Source organism: Lepus europaeus, chromosome X, assembly GCF_033115175.1.
Source record: "Lepus europaeus isolate LE1 chromosome X, mLepTim1.pri, whole genome shotgun sequence".
NCBI lineage: Eukaryota > Metazoa > Chordata > Mammalia > Lagomorpha > Leporidae > Lepus > Lepus europaeus.
Window position 1 is genome coordinate 42,544,774 of NC_084850.1, and position 25,123 is coordinate 42,569,896.

General features: G+C 45.0%; 1 protein-coding gene across 7 annotated transcripts in view; it reads right to left on the reverse strand.

Moving 5' to 3' along the window:
- TRMT2B (tRNA methyltransferase 2 homolog B) overlaps nt 1–25,123 on the reverse strand; it is a 119,656-nt gene that overhangs the window by 75,002 nt on the left and 19,531 nt on the right. For 3 of the 7 annotated variants that reach the window (XM_062183990.1, XM_062183988.1, XM_062183989.1), the window contains exons 8-14: nt 24,116–24,262; nt 22,137–22,231; nt 21,558–21,772; nt 21,271–21,372; nt 20,475–20,594; nt 20,184–20,283; nt 12,068–12,824 (exon numbers count right to left, since the gene is read on the reverse strand). In XM_062183990.1, coding sequence (XP_062039974.1) covers nt 12,698–12,824; nt 20,184–20,283; nt 20,475–20,594; nt 21,271–21,372; nt 21,558–21,772; nt 22,137–22,231; nt 24,116–24,262 — 906 coding nt within the window. In that variant the 3' untranslated portion in view covers nt 12,068–12,697. Of the gene's footprint in view, nt 1–12,067; nt 12,825–20,183; nt 20,284–20,474; nt 20,595–20,788; nt 20,934–21,270; nt 21,373–21,557; nt 21,773–22,136; nt 22,232–24,115; nt 24,263–25,123 lie in introns of those variants that run through there. The other 4 variants (XR_009865048.1, XR_009865049.1, XM_062183991.1 and 1 more) reach the window with 3 other exon arrangements.

A 25,123-nucleotide genomic window follows, 5' to 3' on the forward strand; every position in this document is an offset into this window, starting at 1 on the left:
GTCTTTTAAATTACCATGCTGCTCTTCCTAGGTGCCAGAGGCACCTGCCTTTTAGCTGACACAGGACATAACCCCACAGATCACCAGATACCAGGACGAGAGAACAGGACACAGAGGAGGCTGTTGCTTTAACCTGGGCCAGAATGTCCTGTGTTCCCTGCCCTTTCTGTTCTGCGCACCCTACTGGAACCCAATTACCATTCTAGGTTTAAGGTCACAGTGAGAAGAAGCTCCTTCCAAACCCCAGGCTGAACAAACAACACAAACATGCGCGTTTAGGAAAACAGATTTGAATATCCTGTCCGGCTGCTGTGTTCTGAACTCAGCTCACTAATCCTGAAAGGTACTGTTTTTTTGGATAGGCTGCTAGAAGTTTCTCTGCAAAAGAATCCCTACATGCTACCCCTCTTATCACTTTGTCATGGGTACTACATAGTTAGTCAAACACACCTTCATATCTGGGTATCTTGGTAAGTAAAATTCTTGCCCTTGAGCCCTGGCCTCAACACCTACCTAGACATGGTTTTTCTTTTTTTCTAAATATTTATTTATTTACTTATTTGAAAGGCAGGGTTAGAGAGAGAGACACACACACAGAGAGATCTTCCATCTGCTGGTTCATTCCCCAGATGGCCACAACAGTCAACCCTGGGCCAGGCCAAAGACAGGAACCAAGAGCTTTATCTGGGTCTCCTACATGGGTAGCAGGGGCCCAAGCCCTTGGATCATCTTCATTGCTTTTCCCAGGCCATTAGCAGGGAGCTGGGTGAGAAGTGGAGCAGCTGGGACATGAACCAGCACCCATATGGGATGCTGGTATTGCAAGCAATAGCTTTACTTGGGATGCTAGAGCGTTGGCCCCAGCACAGTTTTTCTAGAATTAGCTTTCAGTCAGTATGTTTAGTTTTGAAAAGACTGTATTTGGGGTTTTCTTAATTGGCATTTTGAACTGATTTGAGATTTACTGAAGAATTGTAAATAGAGTTTGTTTTGTTTTGTTTTGTTTTGTTTTGACAGGCAGAGTGGACAGAGAGAGAGAGAGACAGAGAGAAAGGTCTTCCTTTTTGCCGTTGGTTCACCCTCCAATGGCCGCCGCGGCTGGTGCGCTGTGGCCGGTGCACCGCGCTGATCCGATGGCAGGAGCCAGGTGCTTCTCCTGGTCTCCCATGGGGTGCAGGGCCCAAGCACTTGGGCCATCCTCCACTGCACTCCCTGGCCACAGCAGAGAGCTGGCCTGGAAGAGGGGCAGCCGGGACAGAATCCGGTGCCCCGACCGGGACTAGAACCTGGTGTGCCGGCGCCGCAAGGTGGAGGATTAGCCTAGTGAGCCACGGCGCCGGCCTATAAAGTAGAGTTTGTATATACCCTTCACCCAGCTTCCTCTAATGCTAACAACTTAACTACCTCTGGCACATTGGTCAAAACTACCCTGTTGGCTTCCCAGACTTCACTGAAGATGGACAGCCAGATTCCTTATGCTGACTACCTAGTGGTTTTCCTGCCTGCCTATGAGAATCCCCCAGCATGGATTCACCTCACCAGAGAGTACACCACCCAGCTACAACAATGGGCTGACTCAGTTTCTGCCCCGAATTGTCACACTGAGGAAGCCTCCTGGAGTGTGGCTGGGACTTAACATCTGAGGAGGAGAGGCCTCCCAGCCAGGCATCTTCATCTGCAAGGTGATTCCTGACTCCGACGCACATCAAGCAGGACTTCAGGACGGCGACTGAGTACTAGCATTGGATAACGTGCATTTGCAAGATCCTGAGCACAGCAAGGCTGTGGAGATACTGAAGACAGCCCGTGAAATCAGTGTCTGTGTCGTCGCCAAAAAGAGAGCACTGTGCACTACAGAGTTGCATCCCGCAGCCCTCCATGAGGAATCTGGCACGATGAGCTGGCCAGGCCCAAAGGAAGTCGCCTGAGACATTCGCTCAGGCCCTCCCTGGCAGAGTGGAGTGGGGACACGCAGACAGCTAGCCAACTGTCACTCAAACTGCACCGGACTTTTAGTACCCTAGTATGCTAGGTAAGCTTCACATACTTAAGAGACTCCCATGAGACACTTGCCCCTTCCTCTTCCTGTTCTTGCAAAAAAAAAAAAAAACAATGTGGAAAGCAAAATACTATCCCATTAACATTAGTATAACGTTACTTACTAAACTGTAGACATTATTCAGACTTCACTACCTTTCCCACTGATGTCCTTTTTCTGCTCAGGATCTAATGCAGGATCCCACACAGCATTTACATCTGCTTACTTTTTTGAAAAACCCACCCCTAGAACCAAGTTTCCACTGAGGAAGTCAAAAGGGCAAGCTAGCAGGTGTTCTGAGCCATCAGCGAACCTGAGTTCTTTCCTCCCGAAGGGAACTCCATTGCTTCTATACCAAAGCCCTTGATCCATGACATCTCATCACAACTATTTTCAGAAAACATGTCTGACATTAGCACTACTCACAGGAGAACAAAGGATTTGACAAGTGCGTTATTTTTAGCAACCAATATTATGAGAAAATAAGAGGGCTGGCCTTCCCTGTTTTCTATGCTTCATTTTTCTTCGAAATTCATTTAAACTTTTCACTAGAAGCTGTAACATAAATGCTGAGAAACACCCACACAAACAGGGAAGGGACTCTTTCCAATGTCTGTTTGGCTTTGTTTGCCTAAAATTAAGTACCAGGGCTGGTGTTGTAGCACAGCAGGTTAAGCCACCATTTGCACGGCCAGCATTAGCTGCTCCACTTCCAACCCAGCTCCTTAGGAAAGACCCTGGGAAGGCAACAGAACATGGCCCAAATACTTGGAGCCAACTGCCCCCCATATGGGAGACCCAGAAGAAGCCCCTGGCTCTTGGCTTCGGCCTGGCCCAGCCGCAGTTGTTGTGGCCATTTGGGGAGTGAGCCATGGGATGGAAGATCTCTTTCTGTAAGTCTACTTCTCAAATAAATAAATCTTTAAAAATAAATAAATAAAATTAAGTACCAGCTAAAGAGGGTGGGACTCAGGATTTTTTGACTTCATATAGTGTGAAAGTGATATACATTCAGCAGAAACTGTACTCTGAATTCTGAATTTTGGTCTTTTCCTGGGCTGGCAGTATGGAGTCTGATTCTGTCTCATGGTACTAGCCAGTGACAACAAGCACAATCATTCGTGTGATCATAAGGGTGAACAACCAAGACCCTACAGTGTGCTGTTTCCAAGCAAAGATGTTCGCTAGGTGAGGTGTTTCAGATACATTTTTTTTTTTGAAAGGCAGAGTGGACAGTGAGAGAGAGACAGAGAGAAAGGTCTTCCTTTTGCTGTTGGTTCACCCTCCAATGGCCGCTGCGGTAGCGCGCTGCGGCCGGCGCACCGCGCTGTTCCGATGGCAGGAGCCAGGTGCTTCTCCTGGTCTCCCATGGGGTGCAGGGCCCAAGCACTTGGGCCATCCTCCACTGCACTCCCTGGCCACAGCAGAGAGCTGGCCTGGAAGAGGGGCAACCGGGACAGGATCGGTGCCCTGACCGGGACTAGAACCCGGTGTGCCGGCGCCGCAAGGCGGAGGATTAGCCTGTTGAGCCACGGCGCCGGCCTTCAGATACATTTTTTAAAGATTTATTTATTTATTTGAAAGGCAGAGTGACAGAGATAGCTTTTATCTGCTAAGTCACTCCCCAAATGGCCACAACAGCCAGGACTAGGCTGGGCAGGACTCAGGAGCCAGGAATTCTATCTGGGTCTCCCACACAGGTAGCAGTAGCCCAAGTACTTGAACCATCTTTCATTAGCAGGGAGTGGGATCAGAAGGGAGCAGCTGAGACTTGAACAAGTGCTCTGATACAGGATGCTGGCATTGTAGGTGGCAGCTTAACCCATTGCACCAACACACCAACCCCTCAAACACATTTTTGACTTATGGCATTTTCAAGTTACCATTGGTTTATCAGGACCTAACCACAATGTCAGTTAAAGAACATCTGTACCACTATTCCCCTTTTTTATGGGGACAGGGGTGACAGTGTTGGAGAGAATAAGTTGCCCGATGTCACACAGCATGTAAGTGATGGAGACAGGATTCAAGTTCAGGTCAGTCTGATCCCAAAGCCACTCCTCTTGCCCAGGATCCTATATTGCCTCCCTGAGCATCTGCCACATGTCAGACACTCCTAGGTGTGAGAGGTACAACAGCAACCAAGGTATAGCCCTAAGTTTCTCAAATCTTACAGCCTAGTTGGAGGAAATAACAAAGTATAATATCACTCTCTCTTCTTCTCAGGTATCTCTTGGCTTGGTTACAAGTAAAGGTAAACAGAGAATGCAAATATCCCTGGGGCATTTCAATGTGCAGATAAGTTTGGAGCCAGAGACCTAATGAGGATCATAACTCAGACTACAGAGTTGAATCACCTTGGGGATCTTTTAAAAATTCAGATATTTTGGAGCCGGCACTGTGGCACAGCAGGTGGGGCTACCGCCTGCAGTGCCAGCATCCTGTGTGGGCCCTGGTTCAAGTCCTGGCTGCTCCACTTCCAATATGGCTCTCTGCTGTGGCCTGTGAAGGCAGCGGAGGATGGCCCGGGTCCTTCGGCTCCTGCACCAACATAGGAGACCCTGAAGAGGCTCCTGGCTCCTGGCTTCAGATCAGGGCAGCTCCAGCAATACGTATGGCAAGCCCCACTTTCAGCACACCCACCAAAATAACCGCAGGGGTGGCGGGAAAGGAAGTGCTTTCCAGGGATGAAAATCTTTGCAAAGGACTGCAAATCAACGCTCCAAACACCTGGGGAGGTCCAGGCGAGGAGGAAGCAGAAAAGCAAGCTACTTGTCATACGTATTGTCTAGCTAGTTAGTTTCTATGTAATACTCAATGTGTGCGCTTTGACTCATTACACCAACTCCTGGGCTTGGAGACAAAAACCCTACACAGGGGCCAGCGCTGTGGCGCAGCGGATTAACGCCCTGGCCTGAAGCGCTGGCATCCCATATGGGCACTGGTTCTAGTCCCGGCTGCTCCTCTTCAGATCCAGCTCTACTGCTGTGGCCTGGGAAAGCAATAGAAGATGGCCCAAGTCCTTGGGCCCCTGCACCCGCGTGGGAGACCCGGAGGAAGCTCCTGGCTTCTGGCTTCGGATCAGCGCAGCTCCGGCCTTTGCGGCCATCTGGGGAGTGAACCATTGGATGGAAGGCCTCTCTCTCTGTCTCTACCTCTCTCTGTAACTCTGTCTTTCAAATAAATAAATGAATCTTAAAAAAAAAAAAACCCTAGACAGTAATTCTCACCCCAGGAATTCTATCAGAGTCATGTGGAAAGCTTGGAATATGATGATGCCAGGGCCACACCCACAACAAATTAAATCAGAATCTCTGAGGAGATAATGCCCATGATCCTGCTTTTAAAAGGCCCTGGGGAGGGGGGGGGGGGGGGGCTGGTGCTGTGGCATAGCAGGTTAATCCTCTGCCTATGGCACCGGCATCCCATATGGGCGCCAGTTCAAGTCCCAGCTGCTCCACTTTTGATCCTGCTCCCTGCTATGGCCTGGGAAAGCAGTAGAAGATGGCCCAAGTCCTTGGGCCCCTGCACCCGCATGGGAAACCTGGAAGAAGCCCCTGGCCATTTGGGCAATAAATCAGCTAGCTCTCTACTCTTTCTCTCCAACCACCCACCGTTGTCTAACTCTGCCTCTCAAATAAATAAGTCTTTAAAAAAAAAAAAAAGGTCCTCAAGTGTTCTAACTAACGTGCAGTCAGTGGCTCCCAAACTTGAATATGCATCAGAATCACCTATAGGACATGATAAGCAGACTTCTGAGCCCTACACTCAATGTTTCTAATTCACAAGGCATGGAGCCTGTATGCTTGGAGTTTTTTAAAATTAATTTATTTATTTGTAAGGCAGAGTTACAGAGAGAGAGGGGGAGAGACAGAGATCTTGTATCTACTGGTTCACTCCCCAAATGGTGGCATCAGCCATGGCTGGGCCAGGCCAAAGCAAGGAGCCAGGAGCTTCTTCCAGGTCTCCCATGTGGTGCAGGGGATCAAGCACTTGGTACCTCTTCTGCTGCTTTTCCCAGCTGGACTGAAGCAGCTAGGACTTGAGCCAGCACCCATATGGGATGCTGGTGGCTGCAGGCAGCAGTTTAACCCACCCCACCACAATGCCAGCCCTGCAAATTTGGATTTCTAAGAAGCACCTGAGTGCTTGGCTCAGGGCTACACCTTGCTGCTGCTGGTCTAAAACTAGACTTGGGTAGGTAAAGCTTGACCTAGGCCACTGGTTCTTCATTTAGGCTGCACATTAGAATCATTTGGGGGTATTAAAAAATACTGATGCCCAAGCACTTCCCTAAACCAATTAAATTAAAAGGTATGGGGTCCAAGCATTGGTATTTTTTAATTGCTTTCCAGATGATACTAATGTCAAGTTTGTGATCCACTGCCATAGACCCACGCACACATTTTACAGCTAGAAGAGATCATTTAAGGAGAAATTCTTAAATATCCTGGGAATCTTCAGCTACCTCAGTTACTACTAATCTCCATATCCCGACTCCAATTTCCATGATTCTTCCTCAATCTTTACTATGTAGTAACAATGTGACCAATTTAGGGTGACCAACTTGTCCCGGTTTGCCTAAGATGTTCCCAGTTATTAGCACTGAAAAATCCCAAGCCTCAGGAAAATCAGGACAGTTGGTCACTATACGAATGTTTTGTAGCTCACAGACTGGAATACAGTACACTTATAAGATTGTGCTTCTAACACCCAACTTCCAGATTTTGGTTTCTAAACACCATTCTCCATTAAAAGAAACCAGAGCTCATTGGATATGGCTGATTCCAGGACTGGGGAAGGGAAAATGTAGGGTGAGTCTCGGAATCCTATGCCAGAATCTAAGAAAGTGCTTGAAGATTAATAGAGCTGTATGTAAAAGACATGGGAACGAGTCTGACTCCTGCCGGTGAAACTGGGGAAAATCTGAGCATCTAAAAGAAAATAACTGAACAATGGAAAACACTGAATTCAAATAAGAGAAAACACTGAATCAAGTGACATTAAAGAATAAAAAAACACTCCTTTGCCACCACTGAAAATAACTATTATTTCAACTTCTTGCTCAGAAAATTGAGTTTCTGGAGGCACTATAGTTCACACCCTATAGATAAGGCAAAGTTCACCACTACAGAAGAATGGCAGCTAATAAACTCAGATTGAATGACAGAATCAGAAAATCATCACTTTGCAATCCCTAATTAAAGGACTGACTGAGTTAGAAAATAAATTTTAACAATTTGAAAAGAATGACTGAATCAGGGAATAGTAATGGATGGATGCTAAAAGTTTAGATGAGAGGTTGCTAGGAAACAGGATAGCCACACGACATCAAAATAACACTCCACAAATGACTTGTTAATTACAAAGGGGAAATTGCAAGGAGAGTTCTGAGGGCCATCACCTTTCCTAAGAGTGGATAACTGACATTATGCCCTTCCTGGTGGGTTATGACGTAAAGTACACAGTAGCACTTAACAAGTATTCTTGTCAACTGTGTTTTCATCTGAAGCAAATCGGGCCACTACACCCAACTTCAGTTTATCAGAAAGTCAGGGGCAGGAAGAAGGAGTTAAACACTGCCATGGGTAAATGAACCACTCTGGTGTGCTAGGGACTGTCGTGTTGCCCTGGATGCAGGATCAGTGCTCAAACTGGAAATGTCCCAAGCAAACCAGAAGAGTTGGTCACCTGCAGTCAGACAAATCCATCCTGTGGGGCAGATCGCTGGTCTCCGAAAAGTCAGTGCCTCGAAAACATAAGAGGAAGAGACTGTCCTATGTTAAAAGAGATGAAAGAGACACAACCACTGAATGTAGCATGTGAACTGCTATAGAAGACATTTTGGGAATAGCTGTGGGAATTGAAAATAGAGCCACGCCACACAGGCAGTCCACAGATGTAAATGAACTACATCACTAAGCACCCTGTTTAATTCAGCTGCCATTTGTGTATGTGTGTGTGTGTTCTGTGTGTGTGTGTACACGCTTGTGTGATGTGTGCTGTGACACACACTCTAGGGCAAGCTCCTTATCTCCCTTGTGAACATTAGGTTGTCTGAAGACCATACTTCTGGAAGCCCTGGACTACATATCATATAATATTAGTGAAGACTGGTGAGGTATTCATTTTCTTAGCTGGGTTTATGGTGTCAGTGTTATATAGAAAAATGACCTATGCTTAGATATGCTGAGGCATACAACTTAACTTTCAACTGGTTTATTAGAGAACATACACACATAGACAAAAAAACAGCAAAATGTTATTTGTTGAATAACAAACGGGTATGTGGATATGTGACTTGGGCCAAATTCCACTGCTTTCCCAGGAGGCCATAGCAGAGAGCTGGATCGGAACAGGAGCAGCCAGGCAGGACATGAAACAGCACCCATATGGGATGCGGGCACCACAGGCAGAGGCTTAACCTACTATGCCACAGTGCCAGCCCATTGTCTTTATGTTTTTGAAAACTTTCATATCAAAAAAGGAAGCATGATTCTAGCATCATCTTACAGGATGTAAAACACTAACAAAATTATCAACATGCTGATTGTCCATAGCCAAATCTATTTTTATTTCTTCATTAGCTCCTCATTGAGGGAGGAAATCTAAGCTAAAAACAGAGATGGGGCCAGCACTGTGGCACAGCGGGTTAAAACACAGCCTGTAATGCAGACATTCCACACGGGCTCTGGTTTGACTCTCAGCTGCTCCTCTTCCAATCCGGCTCCCTGCTAATGCACCTGGGAAAGCAGCAGAGGATGACCCAGGTCCATGGGCCCCTGCACCCACATGAGAGACCAGGAAGAAGCTCATGGTCCCTGGCTTCAGCCTGGCCCAGTCCCGGACACTCGTGGTCATTTGGGGAGTGAAGAAGCTGATGGAAGATCTCTCTCTGTCTCTTTCTCTCTCTGTAACTCTGCCTTTCAAATAAGAAATCAATCTCTTGAAAAAAAAAATTAAAAACCAGAAAGATGAGTAGATTTAGCCAAGAAGTGGTAGAGAAAAGAGCAATCCAAATGCAGGGAACCAAACGTGAAAAGAACCAGCACGGAAGACGTTTGTCCTTTTCAGGGAAAGGAATTTGAAGTATACAAAGAAATGGGACGCCTCAAATCATGAAGTGGCTTCCAAGCTTTATGAATCATTTGGGACTTAATTTTAAAAGCAGTAAGAAGCTAATGACAGATGTTAAACAATGGAGAAACATAACGAGATCTGCATTTCGGGAAAAATCACTGTGGATGTAGAGAGTGCAAATCAAGGGGAAAGCGGCATCAGCCGGGGAGATGGCTCCTGCAGTAGTAATCTGCTGAGAGATGATGGTGGCCCACGGGGATGGCAATTCGGTGACAAACTGGATGGGAGCAGTAGGACAGGGAGACTCAGAAATCATTTCCAGGCTTCTGGCTGTGGTGACTGCGCAGATTGGTGCATTCATTTAAGATTAGAGTCAGAGGAGGAAGGACAGGCTTATGGGAAAGATGCAGAGCGTTCAACATTAGACATGTCGAACTGGGCATATCTAGAAGATAGCCAGATAGAATCTACCTTGTGGGCAGCTGGACAGGGGAATGGTAAAGAGAACTCTGGGTTTTTGACTGAGATAGGGGAACAAGGGAGGGGAAAAATAGAGTTGCTTTTTAAAATGCTTCCATCATAAAAATAGATAGTAATATTATATAAAATTAATAAGCAAATAGAAAATAACTCATCTGATTACCATAAATCAACAGTTTTATCATTTTAAATAATTTCCTTCTAGTTTTTTAATGGGTATTATACTGTATATAATATGCATGTATATATGTGTGTACATATCAAAGTCAGGAGCCATGAACTCAATCTGGGTCTCCCATGTGGGGGGCAGGTACCCAAGTACTTGGGCCACCTTCCACTGCCTTCCCAGGGTGTGCATTAACAAGAAGCTGGAATTGGGAGCCACAGTAGCCGAGACTTGAACCAGGGCTCCCATAATGGGATTTCAGCATTGCAGGAAGTGGCTTACCCCACTGTGCCACAGCACCAGCCCCTATTTGACATCTTAATAAAACCTTTCTGGCTGTGCTCAGAAGATGCCTTTCATATGCAAACTGACCAATTCAGAGCATCACCTACCCTAACTAGCCCTTCAAACCCAGGAGACAATGCTCCTCTCAATCACCCAGGGCCAGGAACCAGACAACTAGGAACCACCCATGCAGCTTAGAGCTCACAACAATTATTCAAACTAGCCTGCCCTGCCATGCCTTTCCCCAGGAAATCCTAATAAAGGTAGTAGCCTAAACCTTCCCCTTGCATCTGTCTTCTGCCTGCTGACTGCCCTGGTGGCTCTAGTGTGTGGCTCTGTGCAGTGTGCCATGCCTCCTGTCTTTAGAAGCTTTCAGCTTGCTTTCTGGGCCCCCTCTGGTGTTCTCTTGTTGCCCTAGCTGACTGACCATCTCATAAAAGAATACAAGGGGCCAATGCTGTGGCACAGGTTAATCATCCGCTTCCGACATCGGCATCCCATATGGACACCAGTTCTAGTCTCAGCTGCTCCTCTTCCAATCCAGCTCTCTGCTATGGCCTGAGAAAGCAGTGAAAGATGGCCCAAGCGCTTGGGCCCCTGCACCCATGTGGAAGACCCAGAAGAAGCTCCTGGCTCCTGGCTTCGGATCAGCCCAGCTCCAGCTGTTGAGGCCATTTGGGGACTGAACCAGTGGATGGAAGACCTCTCTCTCTGTCTCTCCCTGTCGCTTTCTGTAGATCTACCTCTCAAATAAATAAATAAATAATTTAAAAAAGAATAATACAAAACATTATACAGTAGCTTTAACAGCCATTTTTTTCTAAGGAGGAGCCTTCTCTAGAAATATTCAGAATTAAGAAGAGTTAAAAAAGCTAGTTGAGGGGTAGGTAGTGTGACAGAGTTGGTAAGACTGCTGCCTACTGCACCAGCATCCACTATGGGCATCAGTTCAAGTCCTGGCTGCTCCACTTCCAATCCCGCCCCCTGTTAATGTGCCAGGGAAAGAAGTGGAAGATGGCCCAAGAGCTGAGGTCCCTGTACCCAGAAGGGAGACCAGGAAGAACCTACTGATTCCTGGCTTCAGAACAGCCCAGCTCTATACATTGCAGCCATTTGGGGAGTAAACTAGCAGATGGAAGATCTCTCTCTACCTCTTTTTCTCTGTAAATTCTGCCTTTCAAACAAATAAATAAATCTTAAAAAAAAAAAAAAGCCAGCTGAAAGACAGGCACTCAGTCAATAGTTAAGATACTAGTGGGACCAGTGCTGTGGCATAGCGGGTAAAACTGCCACCTTCAGTGCAGGCATCCCATATGGGCACCGGTTCCGGTCCTGGCTGCTCCACTTCCAATCCAGCTCTCTGCTATGGCCTGGGAAAGCATTGGATGATGGCCAAGTGCTTGGGCCCCTGCACCCACATGGGAAACCCAGAAGAAGCTCCTGGCTCCTGGCTTTGGAACAGCGGAACTCCGGCCGTTGAGGCCATTTGGGGAGTGAACCTGCAGATGGAAGATCTATCTCTGCCTCTGCCTCTCTATAACTCTGCCTTTCAAATCATAAGTAAATAAGTCTTTAAAACAAAAAAAGATACTAGCTAAAATGCCCATGGCCTCCATCAGAGTACCTGGACTCAACACCCAGCTCTAACTCCTGACTCCAGCTTCCTGCTAATACAGACCCTGAGAGGCAGCAGTGATGGCTCAGGCACCTGGGTCCCCATGGGAGACTGGGATTGAGTTCTCAGCTCCCAGCTACAGCCCAGTCCAGCCCTGGCTATTGTGGGAGTTTGGGGAGTGAACCAGCAGATGGGCACTCACACTGTCTGTTTCTGTCATAGGAATAAGTTTTTAAATACTAGCTGACCCAATATCATGTTGTAAATTAGAGAAGGCTCACTAAGTTAAATGTCCTTAGCCATTAAAAGATTCAAAACTAAATCTTCTTAGGCAAGTATCTAAGAATTCTAGAACTGAAGAAATCACAGACCAGAGAACACTGACTATATTCAGATAACCAGTTCTCAATATCCACTTTATTATAGACATACTATTCTAGGATCCTAGAGCTTCGTGTCTCCATACTACGAAGTGCAATTATTCATATTCAGTCCCTTCTTTGAAAATCTTTCTCCTTCCATAGGTGAGAGCTAAGCAGTACTACTCCTCCTAGGGATAATCTTCCCAAAAGGCATTCTAGAAACCTCAAAACTTAGAAAACTCCAAGGAATGAACCTCTGCTGATGTGGACTCAGTCACTGTGGCAACCACTTCACAGCTTCTTCTGCTTTGTAAAAAGCTAAAATTGTTTCTAGTTCTACTTCATGACCTCTAAAGTCTGAAAACATCCAAAAACAGTCAAGTCTCTGAGCAAATGCGCAGAACCCAGGAGCAAAATCAGAACAGTCCAGATCCCGGGCCAAGGAGTGGAGAGCAGTGAAAACAAGGAAAACCGGCAGGTGCGCCAGAGAACCTGCTACCTAAGGTTCAACCTGCCTCAGACAGGAGGCCAACCACATTCTTCCTGCTCACAGGCCAAGGATGGCTTTCCCGGGGAATGCTGCCAGGGCCTGCCATGCAGCAATAAGCCAAACCTGCAAGTTTCGGAAACTTCTGCCTTAACAAATCGCCTGCAGTCTTCCAGGAGGCTGCTCATCGCGTGCAGAGGAGGGCCAGCTCGCAGTGTGCGGTGTGGGGAAACAAGTCCACGGGTACAGCTTGTCTCAGGACAAAAGGTTCGCCGAGGAGCTTCTTAGTGGAGTTTGGAGGACAGCATAGCCTGGAGAAACATATCATAAAATCAGTTCCCACAAACAAAAGAGCCTACAAGAGCACAACTGCCTAAAATGTCAGCCCTTCCTTTGTGCTCCACAGGCCCTCTGTTTCTCGCTTAGCCAGCGCTGATCATATCTAATGCAACTTGTTTCTTCACCATATTGCTTGCTGCAATATCTTTGAGACAAAAACTGCTTTTCATTCATTCATCTCTGTGTTCCCAGAATGAGACAGAAAGTGTGAAATTTTCACACACTAGTTAATTGTCCAGCTGACAGAAGAGAATGCTCTCAGGCCAGCCCCTATTGATGCCACCTGCAGAGTGAACCAACGGATAGAAGACACCTCCCTTCCTCCCTCTCTCTCTCTTTCTCTCTCTCTCTCTCTCTTTCTCTCTCTCTCTGCTTCTGCCTATCTATAACTCTTTCAGATAAATAAATAAATCTTTTTTTTTTTGACAGGAGGAGTGGATAGTGAGAGAGAGAGACAGAGAGGAAGGTCTTCCTTTTTGCCGTTGGTTCACCCTCCAATGGCCGCTGTGGCCGGCGCATCGTGCTGATCCTAAGCCAGGAGCCAGGTGCTTCTCCTGATCTCCCATGCGGGTGCAGGGCCCAAGGACTTGGGCCATCCTCCATTGCCTTCCTGGGCCATAGCAGAGAGCTGGCCTGGAAGAGGGGCAACCAGGATAGAATCCGGCGCCCCGACCGGGACTAGAACCCGTGTGCCAGTGTCGCAAGGTGGAGGATTAGCCTGTTAAGCCACGGCACCGGCCCAAATAAATAAATCTTTAAATTTTTTTTTTTTCTAAAAATAAGCAAAGCATTGAAATAGACATTTCTCCAAAGATTTTTTTAATGGCCAATAAGCACATGAAAAAAATGCTAAACAGCATTAGCCACGGGGGAAACACAGATGAAAACCACCATGAGCTATCACTTCTCATGCACTATAATCAAATAGATAATAACAAGGTTTGGTGAGGGTATAGAAAAACTAGAACACTCATACACTGTTGCTAGAAATATAAATTGGTATAGTTAGTTTGGAAACAGACTTGTAGCTCCTTAAAAGGTAAAAATAGCACAGACCCAATAAATCTACTCCGAGGCATCTGCCCAGCAAAAATGAATATGTATGTCCACACAAAAACTTGCCCATGAGTGGTCATGCAGCAGCATTAGTCTTACCAGCCAGAAGTGAAAACAATCCAAATGCCCACAAACTGACAAGTGGCCCAATAAAATGTGGTATGCCCACACAATGAAGTATTATTTATTTCTATGACCATAAGAATGAGTGAAATATTAGATACATACTAAAACATGAATAAATCTTATAAACATTATTCTATGTGAAAAAAAGATGGATGCAAACAACCACATATTTTATGACTCCATTTATAGGAAATACCCAGTATAGGCAAATCTAGAGAGTCAGAAAGTAGATTACTGGTTGCCTAGGGACAGTGGGGTGGGAAAAAATGTGGAGTGACTAAGTGATACAGGGTTTCATTTTGAGATGATGAAAATGTCCTGGAATTAGAGAGTAGAGACAGTTGCACAAGTCTGAGAACATCAAAACTCACTAAACTGTACAATTTAAATACATGAATCGATATATGAATCATATCTCAGTAGAGCTGTTATAAGAAATAACATGCCTTAGAGATCTTTCCTTATCAGTACATGGAGAACACCATCTTTTTCTTCTTTTTTTTGAATAGCAACACAATGTTCTGTTGAATGGTACTACAGTTTGAACATGATTTGCCACCCCCACAATGACCTTTAAACACCACAGTCTTATGTTAATGATTAATGGATTAATATTAACAGTTGATGGATTAAGAGTGGAAGCTCCTTACCAGAAGGTAGTTCTTGAGAGTGCTGGTTATATAAACAAGCTTGCTCCCTATCTCACTCTGCTTCCAAGCTCCCCAAGTGACCGTGTCTCTGTACACACACTTGTCATTGTCAGCCATCCGATCTTAGACTGTGAACCTCCAAAACCATGAGCCACAGTAAACCTTATTCCTTTCTAAGTAGCTTCTTTAAGATATTTTAGTTAAAGAAGGAAACACTGAATGTTAGATAGATACAGCACAGTTGCTTCAACCAATTCCTCACTGATGAGTTTTGAGGATATTGCATCTTTTGCTGTTAAAGAACTACAATAAATAACTTTGTATATATGTCATTTTATATATATAGGAGTCTATCAGAGGTGGGCAACCTTTATTCTGCCATTTGGATATTTATAATTTCATGGGTCACAGAAAATTATCAACTTAAAAATTATCCTGGTATAGATTCACTGAATTTTCAGTCCCGGCTGCAGTTGCCTTGGCAGAACCACACCAAATGATACACAGCCCCCAGGCCAGATGTTCCCCACTGTTAACCTACAGTATAAAGCTTGAGGAATGGAATTACAGGGCCAAAGGGTGTATATACATTTATAACTTTAATCTGTATGGCAAACCACCACAAGGATTTACATGGGCTAGTACTCAATTTGCACCAGTAATTTTGGGACTGGCATTGAGGCACAGTGGGTTAAACTGCTTACAATGCCAACATCCCATATCAAAGCACTAGTTCAAGCCCCAGCTATTTCACTTCCCATCCAGCTTCCTAATGCACTTGGGAAAGCAGTGGAAGATGACCCAAGTATGACAGCCCCTGCCACCCATGTAGGAGACCAGATAGAGTTCTGAGCTCCTGGCTTTGGCCTGGCCCAGTCCTGGCTGTTGTACCTATTTGAGGAGTGAACTGGTAGATGGAAGATCTCTTTCTTTGTCTTTCTAATCTCTCTCTGTAACTGTGCCTTTCAAATAAATAAAATAAATTTCAAAAGACTATACCAGAAATTTTTTAGAATTCACATTTTTCCATATTACTGACAAAAGCACATTATCAAACTTTTGTACTTTTGCCAATCTGTGAAGTAAAAAGTGGCAACATAGAGTATTTCTAATTTGGATTTCCATTACTAGGGGGAAGACAGCATCCTTTCATGATTCATAAGCACATTTACTTTTCATATCCTCTGCACTTTTTTCTACCGGGCAGTTGTCTTTTTTTCTTTAGATTTAATTTATTGGGGCCGGCGCTGTGGCACAGTGGGTTAATGCCCTGGCCTGAAGCGCTGGCATCCCATATAGGCACCAGTTCGACACCTGGCTGCTCCACCTCCAATCCAGCTCTTTGCTATTGCCTGGGAAAGCACCTGGGAGACTCAGAAGAAGCTCCTGGCTCCTGACTTTAAATCGGCGCACCTCCAGCCGTTATGGCCAATTGAGGAGTGAACCATCGGATGGAGGACCTCTCCGCCTCTCCCTCTCTGTGTAACTCTTTCAAATTAATAAATAAATCTTTTAAAAAAAGATTTAATATATTTATTTGAGAGGTAGAGTTACAGACAGAGAGAAAGACAGAAAAGAGGTCTCCCATCTGCTGGTTCACTCCCCAAATGGCCACTATGGCCATAGCTGAGCCGATCCGAACCCAGGATCTAAGAGCTTCCTCCGGGTCTACCAAGTGAGTACAGGGACCCAAGGGCTTGGGCCATCTTCCACTGCTTTCCCAGGCCATAGCAGAGAGCTGTACTGGAAGAGCAGTAGCCAAGACTTGAACTGGCGCCCATATGGGATGCAGGCGCTGTAGGCAGAGGCTTGGGCCACAATGCCACATTGCTAGCCCTAGTCCTTTTGCTTATCGATTTCCAGCACTTTGTGATATGAACTGCAAAGTTTGCCCCAATTTGTTGTCACCTGTCTTTGCTTAGGATTCTTTTCAACATGCACAAGTAAGTGATTTTGTCAATATTTTTGTTCAGATATAATCCACGTACTATACAGCTCACCTGTTTATATAGTTCAGTGGTTGTTACTATACTCAGAAAATTGTACAACTATCACAACAATCAGTTTTGGAACACTTTCATTAGCCCAAGAAGATACCACGTACCCATGAGTAGTACACTCTATTTCTTCCCAGCCCTAGATAACTACAAAGCTAGTTCCTATTTCTATAGATTTGCCTTTTCTAGATATTTCCAATAAATTAGATTATATAACATAAGGTCTTTTGCATCTAGTTTTGGATATCAGTCCCTTATTGATGGTGTATAAATATTTTCTCTTATTCTGTGGGTTGTCTTTTTACTTCTAAGTTGTCTATCTGCAACACAACATCTTTTTAAGAAAATTTTGATAATTTTTGGGAGGTGTTAGGCTTTTGATGTCATATCTAAGAAGCTTTGCCTAATCCACAATCATAAAGATTTAAAATCTCCTACGTTTTCTTCTATGAGTTTTATAGTTCATTTCTGTACATGGTGTAATGAAGGGAAAAGTTATTTTTATATAGTCAAATTCAACAATTCCTTTATTATATGGCTTCTAAATGTTCACAGCTAAAAGGGCTTCAGCACTCTAAGATTATAAAGAAATTCTTTGCTTTTCTAGGGTGCATTTATACATTCCCTTTTATACATTTAAATCTTTGAGCCATTTCTAATTTATCCTAGTTTACAGGGTGAGATAATAGACCCAACTTTTTCTTTTCAGCACTGCTACCCATTAGTCCATGATCATTTATTGATTTTCCAACTTTTCCCCACAGATTTGAGATGCCACCTTTATAGTATATTCAAAAACAGTGTCAAACAGTTATTAAAAACAAATGATACAGGGCTGGCGCTGTGGCATAGTGGGTAAAGCTGCCCCCTGCAGTGCCGGCATCCCATATGGGCACCGGTTCAAGTCCCAGCTGCTCCACTTCCAATCCAGCTCCGCACTGTAGCCTGGGAAAGCAGTAAAAGATGGCCCAAGTGCTTGGGTCCCTGCACAAGCGTGGGAGACCTGGAGGAAGTTCCTGGCTCCTGGCTTAGGATTGTGCTCAGGTCTGGCCAATGTCGCCATTTGGGGAGTGAACTAGCAGATGGAAGACCTTTCTGTGTCTCCTTCTCTCAAATAAAAATAAATAAAATCTTAAAAAAAAGATTCTTCATATCTATAGTTATACTCCTTTTCTCATGTATGACATTTTATACATGTCTTTTACCACTTTGTATTATCAATTAGGTTTATTTGTCTATTTAATTATTTTATTCCAATAATATATATATTTTTAAAGATTTATTTATTTGTTTGAAAGGCAGAGTTACAGAGAGGCAAAGGTAGAGAGAGAGAAAGAGAGAGAGAGGTCTTCCATTCACTGGTTCACACCCCAGATGGCTGCAATGGCTAGAGCTGCACTGATCCAAAGCCATGAGCCAGGAGCTTCTTCTGGAACTCCCATGTGAGTGCAGGGGCCCAAGGACTTGGGCCATCTTCTACTGCTTTCCTAGGCCACAGCAGAGAGCTGGACTGGAAGTAGAACAGCTGAGATTCTAACGGGTACCCATGTGAGATATTGGTACTGTTGGCAACAGCTTTACCCACTATGCCACAGTGCTGGCCCCCAAATAATACATTTTTGTTTACTTGTCAGGTCTATACTTTTTTTGTTTTTGTAATTCACTAACTGATTAATTTTTGTGGTCTTTATTTATTTCTTCAATTTCCTTTAGACTTATTGTTCTCTTTCTTGCTCACTGACTTTTTTATTAGTAGTATTTTATTTGAAAGGTGGAATTACAGGGAAAGAGAGGGAAAGAGGTCTTCCATCTGATGGTTCACTCCCCAAATGGCTGCAATGGCTAGAGCTGTGCAGGTCAAAGCCAGGAACCAGGAGCTAGGAGCTTCTTCTGGGTCTCCCATGTGTTTACAGGGCCCCAGGCACTTGGGCCATCTTTCACATGCATTAGCAGGGAACTGGATTGGAAGCGGAGCAGCTGGGACTTGAACTGGCGCCTCTATGAGATGCCAGCACTGCAGCCAGCAGTTTAACTCACAGTGCCGGCCCCATTCATTGACTTTTGAAAGCTCAAGTAATTTAATTCTTTTTTAAATTGACAAACAATAATGTATTGTTTGTTGATGTTACACTTCATTCATTTTTTTTCATTTATTAAACTTTTATTTAATGAATATAATACTTTATACTTGACTATATTGTCTGTTACAAAGAAATTATATTGTCCTGTTAGAGGAAGGGGGGAAAAGGAAGGAAGAAAGATAATAAAAAAGAAAACATTTCAAAAGTCAAAATAGCTAACCAGGACCAGATCTAGAGTAAAGTGAGAGGCACTTGCATTGAGTATGAAACTTAATTGGTACCAACAAATCTCAGTAATCAAGACAAGTAATATTTTGATGCAACATTTTAGCATATCAAATTGGAAGACTATAGTTTACAGTACAGCTGTCTGCTTTTATAAAGTTTTATTGGAACCAAATCCAGGAGTAGGATAAGGCAATGAAGCAAAATATATCAAGTACGCAAACAGATCATCTTTAAAACTTTTTTAAAATATTTTGTTGTAGCTGGTGTTGTGGCACAGTGGGTTAAACTGCCGCCCGCGACACCAGCATCCCACTTGGGCAACCTATTCAAGTCGCAGCTGCTCTGCTTCTGATCCAGCTCCCTACTAATGCACTTGGGAAAGCAGTGGAGGATGGCCTATATCCTTGGGCCCCTGAAACTACATGGGAGACCCAGATGGAGTTCCTGGCTGCTGGTTTCAGCTTGGCCCAGCCCAAGCTGTTAAGGCCATTTGGGGAGTGAACCAGTGGGTGGAAGATTTCTCTTTCTGTAACTCTTTCAAATAAATGAATAAATCATTTTTAAAAAATAAAAAATGGTTTGCTTATAATTAATTTAATTTTGCTTTCTGAAAATATTGCTTAAAATTTTATCTTGCAATTTTTGGCATCCTCCTAAATTTTCAATCCAAAGCAAATACCTAACTTGCATCACTTTACACACAGGCCTATAACTGACTCTTCCTTTCAAAATTTTTATTTATTTATTTTCATTTTATTTCTAAAGCAGAAAGAGAGAGACAGAGAGGCAGACACAGATTTCCCGTCCTCTGGTTCACTCCCCAAATGCCCACAATAGCCAGGATTGGGGCCAGGCCAAAGCCAGGCACCTGGAACTGAATCTGGGTCTCCCACATGGATGTCAGGGTGCAAAGTACTTGAGCCACCACCTGCTGTCTCCCAGGGTGCATGGAAGCATGAAGCTGGAATGCAAAGCAGAGCTCGGACTCAAACGCAGACACTCTAACATGGAATGTGTGTGTCAAGTGGCATCTTAGGCACTGTGCCAAATGCCCACCTCCATAATTGACTCCGGAAAATAGTACAATTTTGTTTCTTTTGCTTCACATTTCTCTACATTTTCCATACTGGACACAATTAGCATGGCACCCTCCATACCAAGAAAAATAACTTTAAAAAGAAGTCAAGACTCACTCAATGATATTCCTTGTGGTCTCCCCATGGAGCTTGCAGGAAACAAAAACTAGCGTGCGGATGGCCCTGCAGTTTCGAATGGCTTGGACCACTCGGTGATCTGAAGGAAGAAACACCTATCAATATTAAACACTATCAATATACTTAAACTATAATGATCCCCACTATCATAAAATCCCAACTAGCTAGCATCTAGGATTGGTTGGTTATGGAGAAGCAGGTTCAGGGCTGGCCCACTGGGAGACCGCTTAACACGGTAGGGGAATGAGGAACCCAAGCTGGAGGACGTACGCAGCCCAGCACGGGGTGGGTTCACCACAGCAACAATTGGCTGCCCGCCTTCCTTTGACTTTAGCAGCCACGGCAAAATCTTCTCAGCTCGACCGGCGTGAAACTCACAGTTGGTGATGCCTGCAGAAGAGAGGCCCATATGACATCACTCAAGGACAGCAGAAGCAGGGGGAGAACTTCAGCTTTATGGAAATGTACAAGAGCCACAGCTCTGCCGCCTCCCCTTTACATCTAGCATTCTTATACCAGTTATGACAAAATCAATGCTTTTCCCTCCGGGCCATCTCAGGAAGCCTTTCAACTCAACCACTCACAAGGCATGGATGTATACCAAGACGACAACCTTGACTTTTATTCAAGTGATCCTCGTGCAGCCTGCAAGTGGGGTAGAGGGGGCCAGACAATCCATTTTCTATACTGCAGCCTGGCATCCTTTGGTTTCAAGAAAGGGTTTTGTTGCTGAAAATATAGGTAAGAAACCAATTGTATTATACTATGACACCTCGCCAGTCTAAAGTCAAGAAGGCTCTTCTATTCTATGCCAAGCTCTGTCACTGCCTTTCCCATCAGCTACACTTTTTGCCTTCCCTTGGGATCTTCCTCTGAAGAGAAAAAAGAATGATTAGATAGTGGGATCCTCCCCACAAAATTACCAAGACCCAACTCTGACCACTCTGGAACCAGCTCCCTGGCTTCGTGAAGGTTGGGGCTGCGGTAGGCATCTTTTCCACAGAACACTTTCTCTAGCACAGAAACAACTGCATCTTCATGTCTCCCCACACTCTCAGCTGTGTACCATTGAAAGCAGCCGTCCACCTGGCATCCTCTACTGCCTGCTCCACCAACTCAATCCCAAGGACCTGGGAAGCGTGCTGAGCCAGAGACAGGCCAATCGCGCCTGGGGAAGTAAGAGAGAATGAGAAGAGGGTATTTTAGGATTTTAAACCAGTAAGGCCATGCTTGCACCACTACCACCACCCGACCCCTCCCCCAAAACCCTGCAAGCTGCAAGGGCCCTGGGTACTAGGGGGTGGGTGTTGGAGGCTAAGCAGCATGCATATTCTGCTCCAGACTGCTGCTTGCCAGTTCCACAGCAGATGTCAAGGAGGATGGTGTTAGCGTTCACTCCGCTCAGCTCCCCCACGGTCTGATACAGCCTCTCTGCACCAGCAGTGTTGACTTGGAAAAAGGCATCAGGAGAAATGCGGATCTTCAAGCCCAGGAGACCTTCAAAGATGTAAGGCTCCCCAAATAGCAGCTGGTAGGGGGACTGCTGATGGCTGCAACGGGTCATGGTGCTAGGAAAGAATAAAAAAGGAAGAAGCAAATAATAAAAACAACAACAACAAAGACTAAAAGAGGAAAGCATCTTGGAATGGCAGACAATTCTACCTCCCATGGCTGGCGGAAGGGGAGGCCCCAACAACTCAATGAGGAGACACAGCCGCCTTGCCAGGGCCCTGTGAGCTCTGCAGGAGTCTAGCTGTCAGGAGATGGAAGTACACGCAGACACACCTCCACATCCTGGCCTGGGATCCGAGCCCCGGCGGGTGTGTGTGAGGCCTAGGAACTCTTAGCCCAGATCTTGCATTAGTAATGCACAAACTCAGAAGACAGCAAGCCATGGCGCTCCCACTTGCTGTTTAGCTGCTCCCGGTTTACCTTTCTTGGAAGTAAAGTGAGGTCAAGTCACAGACTGCTCCAGGGCCTCGGAGGAAAAATTCCTTGATAGTCTCCTTCTGAACACAGAGCTCCTCCTGCCCGGACCACAAAACCAGGAGTCAAAGACTCATTTCTGACAAATGTCCCCACCAAGTTATACAATTAGCCATATTTTTCATTTTTTTAAGAATTATTTTTATTTATGTGAAAGACAGAGATACAAAGAGAGGTAGAGCCAAGAGGTCTTCTATCCGCTGGTTCACTCCCCAAATGACCACAACGGCCAGAGCTGAACTGATCCGAAGCCAGGAGCCAGGAGCTTCTTCCAGGTCTCCCATGTGGGTACAGGGGCCCAAGGACTTGGGCCATCTTCTACTGCTTTCCCAGGCCATAGCAGAGAGCTGGATCGGAAGAGGAGCAGCCGGGACTCAAACTGGCACCCATATTGGAATGCTGGCACTGCAGGCTGGGGCTTTAACCCACTGCACCACAGCACTGGCCCCAGAAGCCATATTTTTCAAATCCTATCAGAGATAACACTTATGGGGCTGGTGTTGTGGCATCGCAGTTTAAGCCCTGCTTGCAACACCAGCATCTCACATGGGAATGCTGTTTTGAGACCTTCATGCTCTGCTTCTGATCCAGCTCCCTGCTAATGCACCTGGGAAAACAGAAGATGACCTGAATACGTGGGCCACTGACAACCACGTGGGAGACCCAGATGGAGTTCTTGACTCCTGGCTTCAGCCTGGCCCAGCCCCAGCTGTTGTGGCCGTTTAGGGAGTGAACCAGCAGATGAGAAAATCTCTCTACTGTTCTCTCACTCTGTCTCTCTCTATCAGTCTGCCTTTCAGATAAATAAAACTTAAAACAACACAATCTAAAGCATCATTCTGTAGGACAAAAAAGAACTACACGCTGATTTTTCACATCTCAGTAGAAGCAGCATTTTGTTTAGTGGCTTTTGCAAAATCTCATACAATAGAATTGGCACTTTCTCTTCTTTGAGCCTTTATATATATTATATATATAATATATATTATTATATAATATTATATATATAATAATAGGTGTAACTGTTTCCTTTGAGAAATATATATTTATTTTATATATTATATATAATATATATTATATATGTATTATATATATATTTTATATATATATATATTTCTCAAAGGAAACTGAGTTACACCTATTGCAAACAAGGAGCTGAACTAAGCCTCTGTCCCATCAGGAAGAGGCAAGAACTTTTCATTCCCTTCATCCTACTCGACTTCAGACATCCCAACCACCTACCCAAACACCAGCTCAGAAGACACAAGTGCTAGGGGAAAGGAAAGAGGGGGCACCGGCAACACTGAGCATGTAACTAAATCCTTTGTTTGTTTTTTGAGTTCAGAACATTTTAAAAACTCTTACGGGAGAACCTAAGCATTAGCATGATACAAGCTTCTATTGAGTCAATCATGTTGAAGCTATAGAGTTAAAAACACCAGGCATCAAGGACCTGGGTTCAAATCCTAGCTTTGTTATGTACTGGCCCTGTAACTTTGGGTTTTTCTATAAAATTATAGTGACAGGACTTCCCCTCTTGCCTCTTCAGTTTGGGGGAGCTGAACACCTAAGTCCAGGAATGTTTAAACATAGGAGTATGTGAGAACTCTAAATGTATTAAAAGTGCAAATCATTATTTGGGTTATAAAATTCTGAAGTTCTAGTCACTACTGAATTGGCTTTTGAATTCAGAAGAGCACCTAGTACATTGGGCAAAATTCTTGTGAAAACACTTGGGAGTCTTCATGGCATAATTAACATGGTAATCTAGCCACATCCTTGCAGTCTGGTTCTGCCAGCAGTAGCTTTAAATAGTATCCTTGCCTCATGCCCAATCCTTCTGCCCACCAACACAAATCTGCGGTGGATGTGTGGCTTCTGCTCTCTGCCCTGAAACCTTCAAAAACAAACAGCAGCACTGTCACCTGACTTAATTCCTGGGGATGGAAGGTGATGATGGCCATCGTGTGTCCTTGGTGATTAGTGCGGACCGTGAGCTCACGCCAGTGTCCACCTTCATGAAACAGAAGGCAGGGCTCCAGGGGAGACTGTCGGAGAAATACTTCATAGCACTAGGAAGAAAACAGTACTGTTACTCAGGTAAAACTAACAAGTGACATAGCTGATGATGTATGCTAGGTGACTACCTGAGGCTATAAAGTGCCCCCCCAAAAGTAATATGCTAAAGCCTTAATCCCCAATAGCTTACAATATGACTGTAGAGACAGGACCTTTAAAGAAAGTGACTAAGGGGGCCACCGCTGTGGCCTAGAAGGTTGATGTGGTGCCCGCATCCCATATGGGCACTGGTTTGAGTCCTGGCTACCCCACATCCAATCCAGCTCTCTGCTAATGCACCTGGGAAAGCAGCAGAAGATGACCCAAGTGCTTGGGCCCCTGTACCCATGTGGGAGATCCAGAAGAAGCTCCTGGCTCCTGGCTTCAGATCGCCCCAGCTCCAGCCCCTGCAGCCATTTGGAGAATGAACCAGCAGATGAAAGATCTCTGTCTCTCCTTCTCCCTCTCTAACTCTGCCTCTCAAATAAATAAATAAATCTTTAAGCTTTATTTTATCTTTAAGATTTATTTTATTTATTCGAAAGGCAGAGTTACAGAAACAGAGAAACAGAGAGAGAAAGAGACAGGTCTTCTATATGCTGATTCACTCCCCAAATAGCCACAACGGCCGGAGCTGGACCATGCAGGAGCCAGGAGCCTGGAGCTTCTTCCGGGCCTCCCTCATGGGTACAGGGGCCCAAGCACTTGGGTCATCTTCTACTGCTTTCCCAGGCCGCAGCAGAGAGCTGGATTGGAAGTGGGGCAGCCAGGACTTGAACTGGCACCCATATGCAATGCTGGCACTGCAGGTGGCAGCTCCCTGCTAATGTATCTGGGAAGGCAGCAAAGCATAGCACAAGTCCTTGGGCCCCTGT